Raw genomic sequence first — 19,514 nt, 5'->3', positions numbered from 1 at the left:
CCCTCCTGAGGAAGACAGCTGTTGAAACGCGTTGTGGAATAAAGACATCAAACAAATTCCCCACTACTCCTTGGCGCCCTCCTGACCGCGGTTCATTGCTCTACATAGCTATTGTAAACATGCATATATATTTTCACCTCCTTTTACTTCATTCCCTTCACTTTGAGCATCTCCAGCTTTACTTGTCCTTACAAGTGAAATTTCAGCTATTTGATCATCTTCATCTGTTAGTTGCTTTTTCTAACAAAAATAAAATACACAAGTTAGAAAATCTATCCAAAATGCAAAGGATTGCCTGCTAGAGATGTACTTAATGCAAAAGACTAAAACTAGCCCTAGTAATGGTAAGGCACCCTCAATTTGCTTTGATTGATCATAGTCCTTTTCATAATAAATAGAAGTTAATAAATTCAGCAATAGGTACTTAGAGATGCCAGTAGAATGTAAAAGGTTGGGTTAGACCAACAACCAAGACTCTTCAAGTCTTTGCAGAAAGAATAGCTGACTTTCCCATTAGCCACAATGCCTACTTGGATTCGTTTCATTGTAATGGAGACTAACTACAGCAAGCAGCATCTGGGACAGCTTGTGCTGACACCAATTACACAGATTATAAATAAAACAATAATAAGCTTGTTTTAAAACCATTACGACGGGTTGGAAGGTAAAAAAAAAAAAATGATGTTATTTTGTTACTGATTATATCATACCTCATCATGTTTAGAGACTGTTGTAGAAAACTTTCTGCTATTATTCGTTCGATCTTGTGTAGCACCAATGTCGAGGATCATTTTTGGATTGTACGTGTGAGGGTAGAGACACTCTGGGAGTTTCCTTTGCTCTTCTGCACACTTTTTAGCCAGAAAAAACAAAATGAGACATTAAAATGTGAAGTACACCAAAAAAAACCACATTACACTGAATTAAAAAAAACAATGTGCATTTTCTACAGGAATCACAGATGTCGGATGCATAGCTGTAATAGAGACCTAAACTCCCAAAAGCATAACTGACTGAAAGGGGTGTTCTTGAGTTCTAAAATTGCTTTAGTTGAGCATGCACATAAGGTTTTCAACTGACTTGCCTTTTCTATCTACTATCATTAACTGCAAAGACAGCATTTATTTTTTGTAGTGTACAGCTGGCTTCTGTGGAGTTTGGCCCCAAGATCCTGGGTGAGCGTGGACAGTAGTTACCTTCCTAACATACCAGTCACATCTCTCCAGCCCCTTGATTCCTAGACCGCAATTAGGTGCTCACCTTCCTCTCATCCTCTGAGGAGATGCAGTTATAAATCACCATCTATGCAGCTTAGACAGCAAGTCTAATCATGGCTCGGCTCCGTCTGCTTGCTCAAACGCAGTTACATCTATGTGTAAATATAGTGACAATTGTGCAACCACCAGAATAAACCACTGATGGCCGAATGTGTTACAGCAGAACTTGTGCTGAGCTTTATAGTTCTACCAATACTACAATTCTACTATCACTAGAACTGACATCTTGAAAATACCTCTTTAAAAACCTAATTTAACTGTAAAAGCGTCTTAATGTTTGTGTAGTTTTAAGATAATATCTAGTGAATTATAATTACTATTACTTCCTGGTGGCGTAACGGAGTATAATATACTATCTGAAAATGCTTTAGATGCTTACAAAGGAAATAAAAACTAAAAAGATACATACACACAATAGCCAATATTCAGAAACTATGTGAATTCCTGTCTTTTCTTTTACGGATCTGAATTCCCGGTTGGTGTCATTCTGCTTTCCTTGATAAATGAAGTGAGTTACACTTTCATCAAAACACCACCTATAAAATGAACAACCCAGAAGGAATGAGTGACAAACAGTGGCAATTGTTATGTTGCTTTTTTTTTTTTTTTTTACCTCTGTTCCTGAACAATTTAGTGCTCCTGAAGGCATAAATTACCTGTATTCTGCCCCAAGTGAGGCGGCTATACCATTAAGTTCCCCTTGTCTCTTGCTGAGCTTTTTGCTCACACATATTACCACATCATTAAGTATTTTAGGCTCTTGATCTACCTGTAAAAAAACAGAAGTTAGAAAATAAGGAGTCAACGTAAAGAATCATAATACAGTTTCACATATATGGCTTTATGAAGCCTGTGCTTAGAAGATCGTGACAAGAATAATTTACAAAAAAGAATTGTGAGATGTAAGCTTTCACTTTTTTTGATGATTTTTAAAAAATTCTGAAAGTTTACGTCTCATGATTTTACAGCATATACAGTCATATGTAAAAGTTTGGGCACCCCTATAAATGTTAACCTTTTTTCTTTATAACAATTTTGGTTTTTGCAACAGCTATTTCAGTTTCATATATCTAATAACTGATGGACTCAGTTATATTTCTGGATTCAAATGAGGTTTATTGTACTAACAGAAAATGTGTAATCTGCATTTTAACAAAATTTGACCGGTGCAAAAGTATGGGCACGTCAACATAAAAGTGACATTAATATTTCGTAGATCCTCCTTTTGCAAAAATAACAGCCTCTAGTTGTTTCCTGTAGCTGTTAATGAGTTCCTGGATCCTGGATGAAGGTATTTGTGACCATTCCGGTTTACAAAACAATTCCAGTTCAGTTAAGTTTGATGGTTGCCGAGCATGGACAGCCCGCTTCAAATCATCCCACAGATGTTCAATGCTATTCAGGTCTGGGGACTGGGATGGCCATTCCAGAACATTGTAATTGTTCCTCTGCATGAATGCCTGAGTAGATTTGGAGCGGTGTTTTGGATCATTGTCTTGCTGAAATATCCATCCCCTGCGTAACTTCAACTTCGTCACTGATTCTTGCACATTATTGTCAAGAATCTGCTGATATTGAGTTGAATCCATGCGACACTCAACTTTAACAAGATTCCCGGTGCCGGCATTGGCCACACAGCCCCAAAGCATGTTGGAACCTCCACCAAATTTTACTGTGGGTAGCAAGTGTTTTTTAGGCTCCATGCATAACGCCTTTTTGTATGACCAAACAACTCAATCTTTGTTTCATCAGTCCACAGGACCTTCTTCCAAAATGTAACTGGCTTGTCCAAATGTGCTTTTGCATACCTCAGGCGACTCTGTTTGTGGCGTGCTTGCAGAAACGGCTTCTTTCGCATCACTCTCCCATACAGCTTCTCCTTGTGCAAAGTGCGCTGTATTGTTGACCGATGCACAGTGACACCATCTGCAGCAAGATGATGCTGCAGGTCTTTGGAGGTGGTCTGTGGATTGTCCTTGACTTTTCTCACCATTATTCTTCTCTGCCTTTCTGATATTTTTCTTGGCCTGCCACTTCTGGGCTTAACAAGAACTCTACCTGTGTTCTTCCATTTCCTTACTATGTTCCTCACAGTGGAAACTGACAGGTTAAATCGCTGAGACAACTTTTTGTATCCTTCCCCTGAAAAGCTATGTTGAATAATCTTTGTTTTCAGATCATTTGAGAGTTGCTTTGAGGAGCCCATGATGCCACTCTTCATATGAGAATCAAATAGGAGAATTACTTGCAAGTGGCCACCTTAAATACCTTTTCTCATGATTTGATACACCTGGCTATGAAGTTCAAAGCTCAATGAGGTTGCAAAACCAATTTAGTGCTTCAGGAAGTCAGTAAAAAGTAATTAGGAGTGTTCAAATCAAGAAAATGATAAGGGTGCCCATACTTTTGCACAGGTCAAATTTTGTTTAAATGCAGATTGCACATTTTCTATTAGTACAATAAACCTCATTTGAATCCAGAAATATAACTGAGTCCATCAGTTATTAGATATATGAAACTGAAATAGCTGTTGCAAAAACAAAAAATTGTTATAAAAAAAAAAAAAAAAAAAAGGTTAACATTAATAGGGGTGCCCAAACTTTTACATATGACTGTACCAGTCAAAGAACGCTGTGTGCATTCGAAACGTGTTGCTGTTTGTGAATATCATGCACTGAATTTATCTATTTTTTTCAATAAACCTTGCAGCACCTTTCTGCCACGCTGCCATTTGCAGATGCAAAGGTATCACCCTGCATAACTTTGCAAAATGTATAAATGAATGGAAGAAGGCCTTGCAAACTTGAAGCACTAACACCTAATGGCGCACTGCCCAAAAAGCCCCCCAACTAAAGTAGTGTGGACAATGACTCGGTATGGGGGGAGTCCTGGCTCTTGACTGATAATATTCCATAATGGCAGAATTTATAAAGGAAGAGATGGTGGCCATTAAGGCAGGCAGGCCCCTGCAAGAACCCTATGGGATGACAGAGACCAAACACCTGAATAGGGCAGCAACAGACAGGTAGAGATGGTTGGCTCTGCAAAGGTTTATTTTATGGAGAGATTTCACTCCAAGATGAGCATGGAAAAAGACAAAATGAAAGCAAAACACTCCCTCTTTGTTCTTGATGTTAAAGGAGGAGACCACCTTGAGGTTGGAAGAGAGGATACTGGTCACAGGATCACCTTGTCCTTGTGGAGAATTAAAAAAATGCAGCTCAAAAACCCTTATGACCATGACTTAAATGAGAGAAGCCACTCTCCACTAAATTAATTGCATGAATACTTCCTTAAAAGGCTTGAATTAAGTAGATTGTAGAGGCTAAGATCCTAAATGAGGTACAGGGGAGTCTTTAAGGAGCAACTGAGTGTATGACCTCTTGGAGGAAAGTCTTAACTTGACCCTTTGAGGCCAAGTTACTCTTAAAAGAGAATAGACAGGGCAGAAATTTTGCCCTTTTGCAAGCTCACCTCTAGCCAAGATTGGAAAAAAAGAAGACCATAAGTGCAACATGATTGGATTCCCACCATCAAGAAAAAGGACATCCTGGTGCAATGGTTTATGCTAGGGGGATTCAGAGCCCTGATATTTCTGATCTAAGTAGTTCAGACTACCAGCGGCCTTCAGTGTGGTGGCCACAACAGTCATGCAATTAAAGTCAGTGATTGAATTTGGGTTGAGAGGGGACCCTTGGAAAGAAGATCTAGAAGGTCACAAGGTCTGATTGGAATCGTCTATGCCTTGATCATGATCATCTTGAAGAGACTGGAGGAGCAAAGGAAAGAGGGGAGAGATGGTCATAATGAATAGAGAAGCAAGACTATGGATTCGCCAGGAGGTGAAAGCTAGAATTTCGCAAATCCTGGATACAAACTGAAAAGCCTTGTGATTAATTCTGGACACCGTCAGGTCATCTAGGGTACCCCATTGTTGCCTGGTCTGAAGGAAATTGTCGAGCTGAAGAAACCACTCTCTTGCAGACAGTGGTTTGCTACCAAGGTAGTCAGGCTCAATTGTCTATGCTGGGTACATGGACTGCTGAAATGGCCAGGAATCTGCTTTCTGTCCAGGTGAGAATAGACAGTCTGCTGAGTGTTCCACACTGATGGTTGCTTTATACGATGACTGTAAATATTTATTGAAAGACCCCAAATCTTCTCTTGCCAATGGGGAAGGAACCTCCAAGTGTCCCAGAGATTCAAATATGTTGATAGCCAGGCTTCCTGATTTGTTTCAGTGTCCCTGACGCATGATCTGGGTGGAAAACAGCCTCCCCAACTGAGTAGACTGGCTTCTGTGTTCATGACTTTCTAATGAAAGGGGAGGAAGGAGCAGCCTTGATGGGTCAGAGGTGAAGAGATCCACCAGGAGAGGGATTGTTGGATTGCGTGGGGCAGGACCACAGAGTAATCCATGGAAAGGCGAGACTAGTCCCATATTGAGGAAAGAGCAGGCTGGAGGGAATTGGAATGGAACTGGGCAAAGGGAATGGATTCTATGGATGCTACAATCTTGCCCAGGATCATCCTGCAGAAGCAACAAGGGATCAGGGAAGTACTTCTCAGAAGTCAGATGCTAGTCTGAAGGGTCCCCCCCTTCTTGTCCTCTAGGAGGAATTCTCTTGCTGAGGGAATGTCGAACATCACCTCTAGAAACTGGAGGTGTTGGGACAGGATTAAGGAGCATGGTGGTCTGTTGAAAATGCGTTTCACGATTATCTGCAGATACTCCTTGTTCTTGGACGAAGAAGAAGAAACCTTGATAAGAATGTCTTCCAGATAGTTGGATGACCAAAACCTCCCTGGCACACAGAAAAGCTATGACAGTGTTCATGAATATCGTGAACATGCAAGCAGCCATGCTCAACTAGAGAATGAAAAATAGAAACTGAAATCTAGCATTGTGAATTGCAAAGCAGAGGAACCTCTGACCAAGGGAAAGATTGGGATATGGAGATCAGTATCCTAGAATTTCAGCAAGGACAGGAACTGGCTCCAAATTGAGGCTATTAAAAATAGGGATTCCATTCTGAAATGCTGAAGTTGAACTTGCTGGTTGAGATGTTCCAGGTCCAGGATGGGCTTGACAGCCCAGTACTTCTTGGGGGACAACAAACAGGTCTGTATAAAAACCAGTGGATCTTTGCAGAGGATGAAAGGGTACCATGTCACCTGAATAAAAGGAAGAATGCAATGGCTTGGAAGAAACTAGAAGCCAGAGAGGGCACTGACATCTGAAGAACCAAGAGATGGTGGAAAATACTTAAAATTTCTTTGGAAGAAGTGCAGCAGGTGATGGGGAAGATGCCTATTGACAAGGCCTTGAGGTCAGATAGCCTGTCCATAGAACTCTATAAGCGGTTTGAGGAAGTGCTGTAGAAACAATTGTAACGATTCCAAATGAGAAGGAGAAAGATCTCCCAGTTGCATAAAGGCCTATATCATTGCTGACATCCAACATCATGATTCTAGCAAAAATTCGGCCCACCGGGTTCAATTTGGTCATCTCCTCAGTTATCCACTCTGATCAGGCCAGGTTCATGCTTCAAAACCATAGGCCATTAACTTGCGAATAGTATTTTTAAGCTGTAAGCGGCACAAGATAACCCGTCCATTAAATCTTTAGTCTCCCTTGATGCCACTGAGGCATTTGATAGTGTGGAGTGGGAGATCAGATTCGGTCCTAATTTCACTAAATTGATTAAGATACTATACAAATCCTCAAAGAATAAAGTAAGGGCTAATGGGAGAATGTCAGAATGAAAGGTCAAAAGAATGAAAAGGTCAAATCTCTATTTGACCTTTTCAGGGGGACTAGACAAAGCTGCCCGCTATCACCGCTTCTCTTTGCAATTGCAGTAGAACCGTTAGCTTGAATTATTAGAAGACACCAAGGGACAGGGGGTTTAAAAGTATGGGAACAAAGAAGAAAAGATTATTCTATATGCGGATTACCTATTCATTAAGAACTCAGATAATTCTATTCCAAATATAATTGGCACAATTGAGAGATTTGGGACCTTTTCAGGCCGGTCAATAAACTGGTCTAAATCTGCTCTTCTTCCGTTGTATTCCAGGAGTACTGATATTTGGGAGAGTCTGTTCAATATTGCAGTAGTTCAAAAATGTAAGTATCTGTGGATTTACATTACTAATGAACAACAGGGTTTATTCTTTTAAATCTAAGTTCACTGGTTATTAAAATGAGGAGCAAAGTGTGTATATGGGAAAAACTACCTGTCCGCCCTGGGTAGAGAAAACCTCTTTAAGATGTGCATAATGACATGCATTTTGTACTTGTACAGTGGCATGCAAAAGTTTAGGCACCCCTGGTCAAAATTACTGTTATTGTGAACAGTTAAGCAAGTTGAAGATAAAATGATCTCTAAAAGGCCTAAAGTTAAAGATGACACATTTGTTTTGTATTTTAGGCTAAAAAGTAATACACATTGTAATTTTTTCACATTTTAAAAATTGCAAAGAAAAATGGTCCAATGCTAAAGTTTCAGATTTGTGTGCTCAGATAACTTTGACCAAGGTTTCAGACCTTAATTAGCCTGTAAGGGTTATGGCTTGTTCACCCTCAATGTTCGGAAAGGCCAGCTGATGCAGATTCCACAGGTTTAGAAACACATAGCCTCCCTCCTCTAACCTTGTGCGAAAAAACAGCCACCATGGGTTCTTTTAAGCAGCTGCCTAGCACGCTGAAAATGAAAATGGTGGAGGCCCACAAAGCAGGAGAAGGCTATAAGAAGATAGCAAAGCGTTTTCAAGTTGTCCTTTCCTCAGTTCAATATGTAATTCAGAAATAGCAGTATACAGGAACAGTGGAGGTCAAGATAAGGTCTGGAAGGCCAAGCAAAATTTCAGAGAGAGCTGCTTGTAGGATTGCTAGAAAGGCATACCAGAACCCCCACTTGACTGCAAAAGACCTTCAGAAAGATTTAGCAGATTCTGGAGTTGTGGTAATTGTTCTACTGTTCAGAGACACCTTATCAAATATGGCCTTCATGGAAGAGTCATCAGAAGAAAACCTCTCCTGCACCCTCACCATAAAATTCAGCATCAGAGGTATGCAAAAGAACATCTAAACAAGCCCAATGCATTTTAGAAACAAGTCCTGTGAATCGTTGAAGTTAAAATAAAACTCTTTGGTCGCAATGATCAAAGGTATGTGCAGAGAAAAAATTGCATAGAATTTCAGGAAAAGAACATCTCTCCAACCATTAAGCATGGGGATGGATCAATCATGCTTTGGAGTTGTGTTGCAGACAATGGCACAGGGAACATTCCACAGGTAGAGGGAAGAATGGATTCGATGAAATTTCAACAAATTCTTGATGCAAACATAACACCATGTGTAAAAAAGCTGAATTTGAAAACAGGATGGCTTCTACAAATGGATAATGATCACACACATCAAAATCCACAATAGACTACCTCAAAAGGCGATAGCTAAAGGTTTTTCAATGGTCCTCACAGTCCCCCGATTCGATCATCATTGAAAATCTGTGGCTAGCCCTCAAAATAGCAGTGCATGCAAGACGACCCAGGAATCTCACAGAAATGGAAGAATTTTCCAAGGAAGAATGGATGAAAATCCATCAAACAAGAATTGAAAGACTCTTGGCTGGCTACTAAAAGCGTTTACAAGCTGTGATATTTTTAAAAGGGATTTGCTACTAGGTACTAACTATGCAGGGTGCCCAAACTTTTGCATTTGCCTATTTTCCTTATTGTAATTTTTAAAATTACAATATATAATTTTTTTGGCCTAAAATACAGAGAAAATGTGTCATCTTTAACTTTAGCCCTTTTAGAGATCATTCCATCTTCAACATGCTTAACTGGTCACAATAACAGTAATTTTGACCAGGGGTGCCCAAACTTTTACATGCCACTGTATATAACTCATCTGTCTGGATTCCTAAATACTGGTTTAGGAAAATGCACAAACATCTTTAGAGACTCGGTGTGGGAAAATAGGGACGCCCAGAATATAACTAAAAAAACTGCAATTACCAAAAAATGAGAGGGGGAGGGGGGTTAAATTTTGCCTGATATATGAGGGTACTAGTTAGCGTCCCAATTTCAGCACTTCTGAGGCTGGACACTGAATGGGGGGGGGGGGGGAGAATTTACAGGAATCACACAAATTTGTAGGTGGCCCACGTACATACCCTAACCGGTCACTGGTCCATAAAATTTGCTGGACATGTTAAAGACTGTTTGGGATGACAGACTGCTCAGAGTACACCCCTATCAGGGATAACTTTAAGGAGATGTGGAGATTGGAGGGATTTGGAGAATGGAAGAATTGAAGATTGAAATATGTGCATCAGCTATACTCTGATAACCATCTTAAGTTGTTAGAACAGCTGAAAGAGGAGTTTAATTTGTGTAACTCAGAGTTATTTAAAAACTTGAAAGTACGACACGCAATACGAGCTCAGGAAGCCAACTCTGATCTTTCTGTATCCTCTAATGGGCTGTTAGACTTCGTAGTACAGGCAAAATCAACAACTGAATCACTTCTCTGGTGTACAACTCATTGTTTCGGAAGATTTTTCGTGACCAATGGCTCAGGTCCAAGTAAGTGGGAGGTGGATGTGGGTAGCATTTCTACATAGGAATAGGAAGAGGTGCTGTAATCTCTAGAGTTGCTTTCAATAAACACGACGCAAACATCTCAACTCTTTCTAGTTCATAGAGTTTATAGAACCCCCAAGGTTTTGTATAGAATGGGCCTAAAGACTGATGACTTTTCTACATTGCAGGGAAGAAAATGTGTACCTGATGCACATGTTTGGACAAGCCCAGGACTGATGGAGCTTTGAGGAAGGGGGGTTGGTAGATTAATATCAGAAGTGTTTAATATTAATATTCAAACCAATCTTAGTGCAAAAACCTGTATGCTAGGATTAATGGGGGAGGTTGGAGGATCTCCCCAGAAATAATTAGCTATTGCTAAAATATTTTACCACACTAGAAAATCCATAGCTACACACTGGCTGACAACTAGACCTCCCTGTGTAGAAGAGGTGGTCCAAGCTCTTAACGCAAACATTATTTTCCATTAAAATAGTAATGTCAAGAGGGGGTGGTTGGTAAATTTTGTAAAGTATGGGGAGACTGGATTAGGTGCGCAGCTGAGCTGTGGTTTCGGAGGAGCTGGCTAAAGAGGGCTTATTTAGTGTAATTTTCTGATCCTGTAAAATATGATCATCACCTGTCTGGGTAGTAGGATGATATACTTGTCTATAAGTCTAAGGCTAAGTGCCCACGTTGCAGAAATGCTGCGGAAATGATCGCATTTCCGCAACTCCCTGCCACGGGTAAAACATGCAAAATTCGCATGCGTTTTCCAGCAAAACACAAGCATTTTTAGCTTGCAGAATGCTTGCGCTTTTCCAAGCGATATGAAGCATCACTTGGAAAAGTGATTGACAGGTTGGCTACACTTGTCAAGCACTATGCTGCATCAATAGTAAAAGATAGAATGGTAAAAATAATAAAAAATATTGTTATTCTCTCCTTCTGACGGCCCCTGATGTCCTTAGCGGCGCTCCCGGTATGTTCTGTTTCCAGGGATGCTTTTGCGAAGGACCTTTGTGACGTCACGCTCGCGAGACCGCTTTGTCATCTCAGGTGATTCACGCAATGCATCCCTGGGAACAGAAGATGCTGGCAGAGTGGCTGAGAGGTGGGAGGACTCCGGGGGCCATCAGAGGGTAACTATATCACTATTTTTTATTTTAATTCTATTTTTTACAGAAATATGGTACCCAGGGCATGGAGGAGTGTCTCCTCTCCTCCAGACCTTGGCTACCATCTGCACATGAAGCGCTCACTTTACGCATGGTGGGCATAGCCTCATGCGTAAAGTGAGCGTTTCAATGCAATCCTATGGCGGCGGAATCGCAGCGATTCCACAGAAATAATGGACATGCTGCAGATTTTACCGCTATGCAATTCCGCAGCGGGAAAATCCGCAGCATGGGCACAGCAATTGCGGAAACACATAGGATTGCATGGGAATGCGTTTTTTAAGCGTTTCCGCTGCGGGAAAAACGCGGTGGAATCGCTTAAAAAAAAAGTAACGTGGACACACAGCCTAAAAGTAACAACTATTTAAGTATGGGTATGGTTTTATTGTAATTAACACTGTGGGAGAGGGTGGATGTTAGTAATGGGTTGGGAAGATGAGAACTATATGGTGGTTATTTGAATGACATTGAATGAACAATTGGTTTATATAGGTACTATTCCTGTATATGTACTGTTTGATAACATGTCAAATAATTATTCCTTTGTAAACTATGTTATTTGGTGTTAAATAAAAGTTTATTAATTTACAAAAAAAAGTGGGTAGGAGGTTCAGGGAAACAGCCACCTGTGCTGCATGGGACTCTAGTTGCGTCACATGTTTGCTCATTGGTACATGACATGCTCTGCAGATGGGCAGGCAGGAGTAAAGGCAGGGACCAACTGCCATAGTGGTGATAGAGCCTGAAATGTAGGTATCATGGTACTGAAGGCTGGAATGGCGGGGAGAACGTGTGATTGATTCAACAGTGTTCCCTCCATCTGCAGTAGGTTATCAAAGCGGCCTGTTTCGCTACGATTTCCAGCCTACAAGAAAAAAGGGGTTAGAAGCCTGCAGAAGAGTAGCAGACTTATTATACTTTAAACCTCCTGATAGCAGCAGCCAACACACCACAGATTCTAAGGTTCACAACAATGCGCAGAAAGAAAAAAAAAAAGGAGATTTTTGTGTACTCACCGTAAAATCTCTTTCTCTTAGCCTTTAATTGGGGGACACAGAACCGTGGGTGTTATGCTGCTGTCCACTAGGAGGCGACACTATGCATAATCTGAAAAAGATTAACTTTGGCTCCTCCTCTGCAGTATACACCCCTGGACGGCGTCAGCCTTCTCCAGTTTTGTGCAAAAGCATTAGGAGGAATATACCAGAAACATAACTATGCCTGTAAAAAAAGGCTACTATAAACAGGCTCAAACAACAATATGAGAACCCAACCGTAACAACGGCCCGCAAGGGCAACAGGGTGGGAGCTGTGTCCCCCAATTAAAGGCTAAGAGAAAGAGATTTTACGGTGAGTACACAAAAATCTCCTTTACTCTGTCGCCTTATTGGGGGACACAGAACCGTGGGACGTCCCAAAGCAGTCCCTGGGTGGGAAGCAGTGGACGAATATTGTGCTGACAGTCCTCTAGACTTGGGGTACTGCTGCCTGCAGGACCCGTCTACCCAGGCTCGCATCCGCTGAGGACTGGGTATGCACTCTGTAGTGTTTTGTAAATGTGTGCAGGCTAGTCCAAGTGGCTGCCTTACACACTTGATGTGCTGAGGCTTGATGCCGAATGGCCCAAGAGGCCCCTACCGCCCGCTTAGAGTGTGCCGTGATACCGGCCGGAAGGGGAGAATAGTTGAGGCGGTAAGCCTCCTGAATGGTGGACTTGATCCACCTAGCAAGGGTGGCTTTGGAAGCCGGTAGGCCCTTGCGAACGCCTTCTGGAAGAAGGAAAAGTGAATCAGACTTCCGGAAGGGAGCAGTCCTAGACACGTAAATACGCAATGCCCTGACAAGGTCAAGCGTATGCAGAGCCTTCTCTACCCTATGAACGGGAGCCGGGCAAAGAGAGGGTAGTGATATTTCCTCATTCAGGTGGAAGCTGAACACGACCTTCGGAAGGAAGGATGGTACTGTACGGAGAACCACCTTGTCCTGGTGAAAAACCAGGAAGGGTTGTCTGCAGGAAAGAGCTGAAAGTTCAGACACCCTGCGTAGCGAGGTGATTGCCACCAGGAAAAACCACTTTCCGTGATAGAAAGCGGAGTGAGACCACCCTAAGGGGTTCAAAAGGAGGTGACTGTAGTGCTGTAAAGACCAAGCTGAGGTCCCACGTCTCCAACGGACGTTTGTAGGGGGGAACCAATCGGGAAACCCCTTGGAGAAAAGTCTTCACTTGCGGCTTGTTAGCAATACGCCTCTGAAAGAGCACTGAGAGCGCTGACACCTGGCTCTTCAGCGAGCCCAGGGATAGCCCGACGTCCAGGCCTGACGGAAGGAAACCGAGGACCTTTGGAAGAGAATAGGGAAGTGGGATCTGCCCACGAGAGTCGCACCATGTGAAGAAAATCTTCCAGGTACGATAGTAAATCCTGGCTGAAGTTGGCTTTCGAGCCCCGATCATGGTTTTAACAACGTCCGGTGAAAAACCTGCTTGGGTCAAAACCCAGGTCTCAATGGCCACGCCGTCAAATTGAGAGCCCCTGAGTTCTGGTGGAAGAACGGGCCTTGTGACAGGAGGTCGGGACGTGTGGGGAGACGCCAGGGAGCGTCTGCTGTGAGTTGCACGACGTCGGCGTACCATGTACGCCTGGGCCAGTCTGGAGCGATCAGAATGGTGGGAACACCCTCTTGTTTGATCTTCCTCACGACTCTGGAGATCAGGGGGAGGGGTGGAAAAATGTACAGAAGCTGGAACTAGGTCCAGTCCTGAACCAGGGCATCTGATCCGAGCGACCGCGGATCGCGTGTCCAGGCCATGAAATTGGGAACCTTGGCATTGAGATGGGATGCCATCAGATCCACGTCCGGGGTCCCCCAATGATGACAGATCTGACAGAAGACTTCGGGATGGAGAGACCATTCCCCCCGAGTCCATTCCTTGTCGGCTGAGATAGTCGGCTTCCCAGTTGTCCACACCCGGAATGTGGACGGCGGAGAGCACCGACCTTGCAGCCTTCGCCCATTGTAGGATACGCGTTACTTCGGTCATCGCCTGTATGCTGCGGGTGCCGCCTTGATGGTTCACGTATGCCACTGCCGTGGCATTGTCCGACTGTACTCTGATATGAGAGTCTGCCAGCAAGTGATGGAAGGCTTTCAACGCCAGGAAGATGGCCCGAATTTCCAGGATGTTGATGGGCATGGTCGATTCCCTTGGTGACCACCTGCCTTGCGCTCTGTGATGTAGGTGCACCGCGCCCCTACCCATAAGGCTTGCGTCGGTGGTCAAAACCTTCCATTGACTGGAGAGAAAGGATTTTCCCCTTGCAAGCGAGGTTGGCTTGAGCCACCAGTGCAGGGACCTCCTGGTGTTTGCTGATAACCGGAACTCCCTGTCGAGGGAGAACGGATTCCTGTCCCAGGACTTGAGGATGGCCAGTTGAAGGGGTCTGAGGTGAAACTGGGCAAATGGTACCGCCTCCATTGCTGCTGCCATCCTGCCGAGTACTCTCATGTCATACCGGAGAGATCTGGGGGACTTGCGGAGGAGTGTGTGAACTCCCAGACGGAGAGCCAGTGCCTTGTCCCTGGGGAGGATCACCAGACCCTTGGAGGTGTCGAATAGCATCCCCAGGAAGGTCAGAGACTGACTCGGGGTAGTCGAGGACTTCTGTAAATTGACTAACCATCCCAGGCGCGTCAGAGTGTCGATTGTGATCGAGACGTTGACCTCGCAAGTCCTTGAGGGTGGGGGCCTTGATGAGAAGGTCGTCCAGGTATGGAACGACTACTATGCCTCTGGAGTGCAGAACGTCCATGGTAGCTGCCATGACCTTTGTAAATGTTCTGGGAACCGTGGAGAGACCGAACGGGAGGGCCACAAACTGGTAATGGTCTTGGTTGATTGCGAATCTGAGAAACCTCTGATGGGCGGGAGCAATTGGTATATGCAGGTATGCGTCCTGTATGTCTATGGAGGCAAGATATTCTCCTTTTTCCATAGACGCAACGATTGACCGGAGGGATTCCATGCGGAAGTGACGAACTCGAACATACTTGTTGAGTTGCTTGAGGTCTAGTATGGGTCGGACGCTGCCTCCCTTCTTGGGCACCACGAACAGGTTGGAGTAGAACCCTCGGAAGCGCTCTTCTGCTGGGACTGGCACTATGACTCCTGCTCGCAGGAGGGAAGAAACCGCTTGACAGAAGGCCTGAGCTTTGAGCGGGGATTTTGGAGGGACAGAGGGAAAAAAACCTGTGCGGTGGGCTGGTAGTAAACTCGATTTTGTATCCTGAAGACACTATTTCTTTGACCCACTTGTCTTCTGTAATAGGCAGCCAGACCTGCTGAAAGAGTAGCAGTCGTCCGCCTACAAGTGGGGTGTCTTCCAGAGGGCATGAATCAGGATGAGGGAAAAGCCTGAGGTTTTCCTCCTTTAGGTTTTGCCTGGCTTGCCTTTGATTGCCAGTTCCTGTCCGGCCTCTGTGCCGCACGTGTGTTGTCCCTGCGGGGGGAACGATTACGGTTTTGTGCTGGGCGTGAGACGGACCAGCCTGAAGAATTCCGAAAGGATCGGAAACGAGATTGATTACGCCTTTTAAAAGTGCGTTTTGGTCTTAGTTGAGGGAGGGAAGTACTTTTGCCCCCGGTAGCATTGGATATCATTGTATCCAGCTTTTCACCGAAAAGACGGCCACTGAAGTACGGGAGATTTGTTAGGGACTTTTTTGAGGCCGCATCCGCTTTCCATTCTCTTAGCCAGAGAATACGCCGGATTGTGATGGCGTTTGATGCTATTCCCGCTATTCCTCTTGCAGAGTCCAACGCTGCATGGACCATGTAATCTGCCACCACTGCAATTTGCACCGCCTGGTCCGCCAGCTGAGGATTTGAAGCTTGATGGCCCTTTTGCAATAGATTAGTCCAAGCCATGATGGCCTTGGCTGCCCAAACTGAAGCTAATGCGGGAGCCAAAAAGGCACCTGCCGCTTCAAAGATTGAACGAGCCATGCGTTCGACTTGTCTGTCTGCTGTGTCCTTGAGGGTTGAACTGTCCGGCAGCGAGATAAGCGTTTGTGCTGCCAGCCTAGAGACTGGAGGTTCCACTTCAGGCGGATGTGTCCAAACCTTGGTGTCTTTCTGTGGAAAGGGGTATTTTGCTTCCAAATACTTGCGATTGGCGAATTTTTTCTCAGGCTGCGAAAAATGTTTAGAAAGGATTTTGTGAAATTCCGGGTGATTAGGGAAGACCTTCGATGGTTTCTGAACACTTTCAAAGGAAATCTTGTGTTCTGGTGCTTCCGGGGTTGGATCTGAAATTTCCAGCACCCGAAGGATGGAAGAGACGATATCCTCAACTATCGCAGTATTGCTAGGGAGACAAGGGAGCAAAGCGTTCTCTGTTTCGTTATCTGAATTGGAGTCACATATGCCCTCTGAGTCCTGCGCATCGCTAAGGAGCTCCCTAGCGGGCGAACTAGAGCGAAGGTTTCCCTGGTCTGGGATCGTTGTGGAGATCTGCATTGTCCTTCTCTATCAGGGGACGGCCTCGGTGACCTGAGGCCACTGTGTCTTTCCCTGGAGGGGGAAGACCTATTGCTATGTGAGGACGCAGATGAACGCGACCTGTGGGTCCGCTTACGCCTCGAACTGTCGGAAGCGCCCTGATCATGAGACCGGACGTCCCTTTGCTGGGTAACGTTCATAGCCGAGACATGACCCTGCAGAGCCTGCAGTAATGTGGAGGTCAGGTTATCTATAGATTGTGTCATAGACTGCGACATCTGAGTCGCCCATTCCGGAGCAGTAGCGGTCACAGAAGCGTTGGTAGGGACTTCTTGGGGTTCTGATCCTGTTTTTTGGGTACAATCCCGGCAGTGCGGGTACGTGCTGCCGCTGGGGAGAGTGGCCTTGCAGGCTGAGTAAAAAATCTTAGGTGTGCCTCCTGCGACACTAAGCAAAAACTGGAGAAGGCTGACGCCGTCCAGGGGTGTATACTGCAGAGGAGGAGCCAAAGTTAATCTTTTTCAGATTATGCATAGTGTCGCCTCCTAGTGGACAGCAGCATAACACCCACGGTTCTGTGTCCCCCAATAAGGCGACAGAGTAAAAATGAATTTGTAACTGTTTTTATATTCTATATAGACTAGACTTCGCAAATTCAGGTACTTGGAGCACAAATTGGCCAACTAATTTTGTGACCACCAACCAAGGACAAGACATATCTTTGTTTGATGTGACCCCAACCCTTTTGTTATCAGACATACTTCTCTTGGGTCAAAGCCTACAAAATTTAAATTGCAAATAGGATCCAGCACTAATTAAAAACAGCCGTAGAATGAGAAGAGTGCGCCAAGTACCTCAATTTTAAAAGCATATTCTAAATAGCAGGAAAGCAATTTAAATTTAACTTATTTAATGTCTGCATGCATCCTGGTACATGCAGTACGCTGCTGCACGCTCTGGTTTTGTGGCCAAAAATTTTGGACACAACTGTTCATGCAAAGGTTTCCTTGTTCTTATTAGAATGCACACATTGTAGAATCAGACTTAAGGCAACAAAACCACAAAAGAAAGACATATGGAAACAAGGTGTAAAGAATCACATGTGAAATATACCAAAATATGCGTTAAACTTTTGATTCCTTAAAGAACCCCCACTGTTAGTCTGATAACAGGTTTACACACCCTTAGCATTCTCTCAAGCAGCTTCATCAGGTATTTACCTAGAACAGCTTTTCAACAGTCTTGAAGGAGTTCCCAGACTTGAGCATTTGTTGGCTGCTTTTCCTCTTTTACCTTTAAACTGCAGTCCAACTCATCCAAATGGTTTGAATCTAGGCGATTGTAACGGCAGTGTCATCTGATTCTGCCTCTCCTTCTTGATCACAAGTACTCTTACATAGGCCAGAGGTGTGTTTTGCGTCATTATCCAGGGCAGCACGGTGGCTCAGTGGTTAGCACTGCAGCCTTGCAGCGCTGGAGTCCTGGGTTCACATCCCACCAAAGACAACATCTGCAAGGAGTTTGTATGTTCTCCCCGTGTTTGCGTGGGTTTCCTCTGGGTACTCCAGTTTTCTCCCACATTCCAAAAATATACTGATAGGGAATGTAGATTATGAGCCCCATCGGAGACAGCGATGATAATGTGTGCAAACTGTAAAGCGCTGCGGAATATGTTAGTGCCATATAAAGATTATTATTACCATCCTGTTGCAACACAAATGATGAGATGCCGAAGCGCAAATCAGATGCGATGGCAATGTAATTGCAGAGTGCTGTGGTAGCTATGCTAATTAAATGTGCAATTCGGAATAAGTCACCAACATGGTCATCCGCAAAGCACTCCCTCACCATCACATTGTTACCCCTCCAAGCTTTATGCACCACACATGAAGAATAAACATCTGATCATCTTTACTGTCTCTCACAAATACATTGTTGTATTGCTGCCACGACTGAAGACTACAATAACAAAGGCCCATTTTTTTTTTTTTTAAAGTCTCCCCTTGACAGATCATGTCAAGATCTGACTGCTACTTTATGTCTATGCTTGATTTATGAGGGCTGTTATCACACGAGTTGTCAATTCGTGGTTTCTGAGGCTGGCAACTCATGAGCTTATCCCACTGCAGAAGAGTCAAATCTTTGCACTCCTTTCCTGAGGTAGGCCTCACAAGATCCAGTTTAATCCTAAAATTTGATGGTTTTCATGATTATGCTTGAAGATACCTTCACGGAATGGAAATTCTCCAGAGTGATAGACCTTCAAGTCTGAAAGTGATGACGGACAGTCGTTTCTCTTTACTTGAGTGTTTCATGCTATATTCTGGCTTAGCACTGTATAGAGCTGTGTACCAACAGAGCTTCTGTAACACACACCTGATGGCTGCAACAACTTTGTGAAGTCAGGAGACTCCACAAATGAACTCTCGACAAGGCATAGCTTTTCATTTGAAGCTATTCAAGGCAATGATCTGATGAAGCTGCTTAAGAGAATGTCAAGGTTGTGTACGGCCATCACCAGAGGGGGGATACATTGGGGAAGCTAAGACTTTCTGCTTTGCTTCACTAAAGGTACTGTCAAACTTAGCGATGCACCAGCGATCCCGACAAGCGATATGACACGGTCAGGATCGCTGGTGCATCGCTAAGTGGTCGCTAGTGAGATTCCACAAAGGCAGATCTCACCAGCGACTTAGCAGGGGTCGGGGGTCGCTACTTACCTGTCAGACGAGGCGATCCTGACGTCCTCCCGTCCGCGTCCACGTCACAGGAAGCCCAGCAGGAAGCGGACGACGAGAAACGGCCCAGGATGCTCTCGCGCGATCAGCGATGAGCAGCGGGTGAGCCGGACGGAGGTAAGTATCAGACATAGCGATATCGCTAGCAATATCGCTATAACGTCACAAAATCGGTGACGTTATAGCGATATTGCTAGTGTGACAGGCCCTTAAGTGTTACTTCGTGGTTTTG

The 19,514-nt window shown here is 44.2% G+C and overlaps 1 protein-coding gene across 2 annotated transcripts in view; it reads right to left on the bottom strand.

Moving 5' to 3' along the window:
• Positions 1-19,514, bottom strand: part of TOPBP1 (DNA topoisomerase II binding protein 1) — a 165,259-nt gene that overhangs the window by 28,091 nt on the left and 117,654 nt on the right. For both annotated transcript variants that reach the window (XM_073569494.1, XM_073569500.1), the window contains exons 16-19: positions 1,934-2,046; positions 1,687-1,813; positions 711-851; positions 138-240 (exon numbers count right to left, since the gene is read on the bottom strand). In XM_073569494.1, the coding sequence (XP_073425595.1) occupies positions 138-240; positions 711-851; positions 1,687-1,813; positions 1,934-2,046 (484 nt within the window). The remainder of the gene's footprint in view (positions 1-137; positions 241-710; positions 852-1,686; positions 1,814-1,933; positions 2,047-19,514) is intronic.

The sequence above is a fragment of the Dendrobates tinctorius genome, unplaced genomic scaffold (assembly GCF_039654945.1).
Source record: "Dendrobates tinctorius isolate UK_male_01 unplaced genomic scaffold, ASM3965494v1 ptg000005l, whole genome shotgun sequence".
Classification (NCBI taxonomy): Eukaryota; Metazoa; Chordata; class Amphibia; order Anura; family Dendrobatidae; genus Dendrobates; species Dendrobates tinctorius.
The sequence above is the reverse complement of the archived record's forward strand: the minus strand, read 5'-3'. Positions and strand labels throughout refer to the sequence as shown.